The sequence below is a fragment of the Fulmarus glacialis genome, unplaced genomic scaffold, assembly GCF_000690835.1.
Source record: "Fulmarus glacialis isolate BGI_N327 unplaced genomic scaffold, ASM69083v1 scaffold27438, whole genome shotgun sequence".
Lineage (NCBI taxonomy): Eukaryota > Metazoa > Chordata > Aves > Procellariiformes > Procellariidae > Fulmarus > Fulmarus glacialis.
The window spans coordinates 1,324-1,832 of record NW_009228021.1 but is presented as its reverse complement, the minus strand read 5'-3'; the positions used below and the strand labels follow the sequence as shown (position 1 = coordinate 1,832).

The 509-nt window shown below is 68.4% G+C and overlaps 1 protein-coding gene across 1 annotated transcript in view; it reads right to left on the bottom strand.

Annotated features, from left to right (window-relative positions):
• The window catches only part of LOC104080837 (complexin-2-like), a 1,066-nt gene that overhangs the window by 269 nt on the left and 288 nt on the right, over positions 1-509 (bottom strand). The window contains exon 2 of the mRNA XM_009583360.1: positions 94-269. Coding sequence (XP_009581655.1) covers positions 94-269 — 176 coding nt within the window. The remainder of the gene's footprint in view (positions 1-93; positions 270-509) is intronic.

Genomic DNA, 509 nt, shown 5'->3' with positions numbered 1-509 from the left:
CCTTGGGCCACCCACCTCCCCGGCCATGCTGGCTCCCTGTCCCAGCCCCATCCCAGGTGCCATGGGGTGGGCTCAGGAGAGGCGTGTGCCCACCTTGTCACGGATCTGCTGCCGGACTTTCTCCCGCTCGGCTTCCATGCGGGCGTGCTTGGCTTTCCGCTCCTCCTCCTGCTGGCGCAGGGCCTCCCGCCTCTCCTCCTCCTTCTTCTGTGCATCGGGATCCTTATCATCCTCGCCCCCCAGCATCTTCCCCATGTCCTTGGTGGCCCCTGCGCAGCACAAGACCATTGGCCGGTCCCCAAGGGTTCTGCAGCCTGGCGCTGGCTGCTGAAGCCCCTGCAGAGGCAGGGAGGGCATGGAGCCCCCCAGCAAGGATGACCCGGGATGTCCCCAGGGTCCCCCATGCCGGAGCTGCTGCAGATGGGCTCCGGAGGCTGCGGGGATGGGGAGTGCTGCGGGCTGGCTGCGCTGCCCTAGTTTGGCGTCAGCCGGGGGAGATGCCGGCAGCT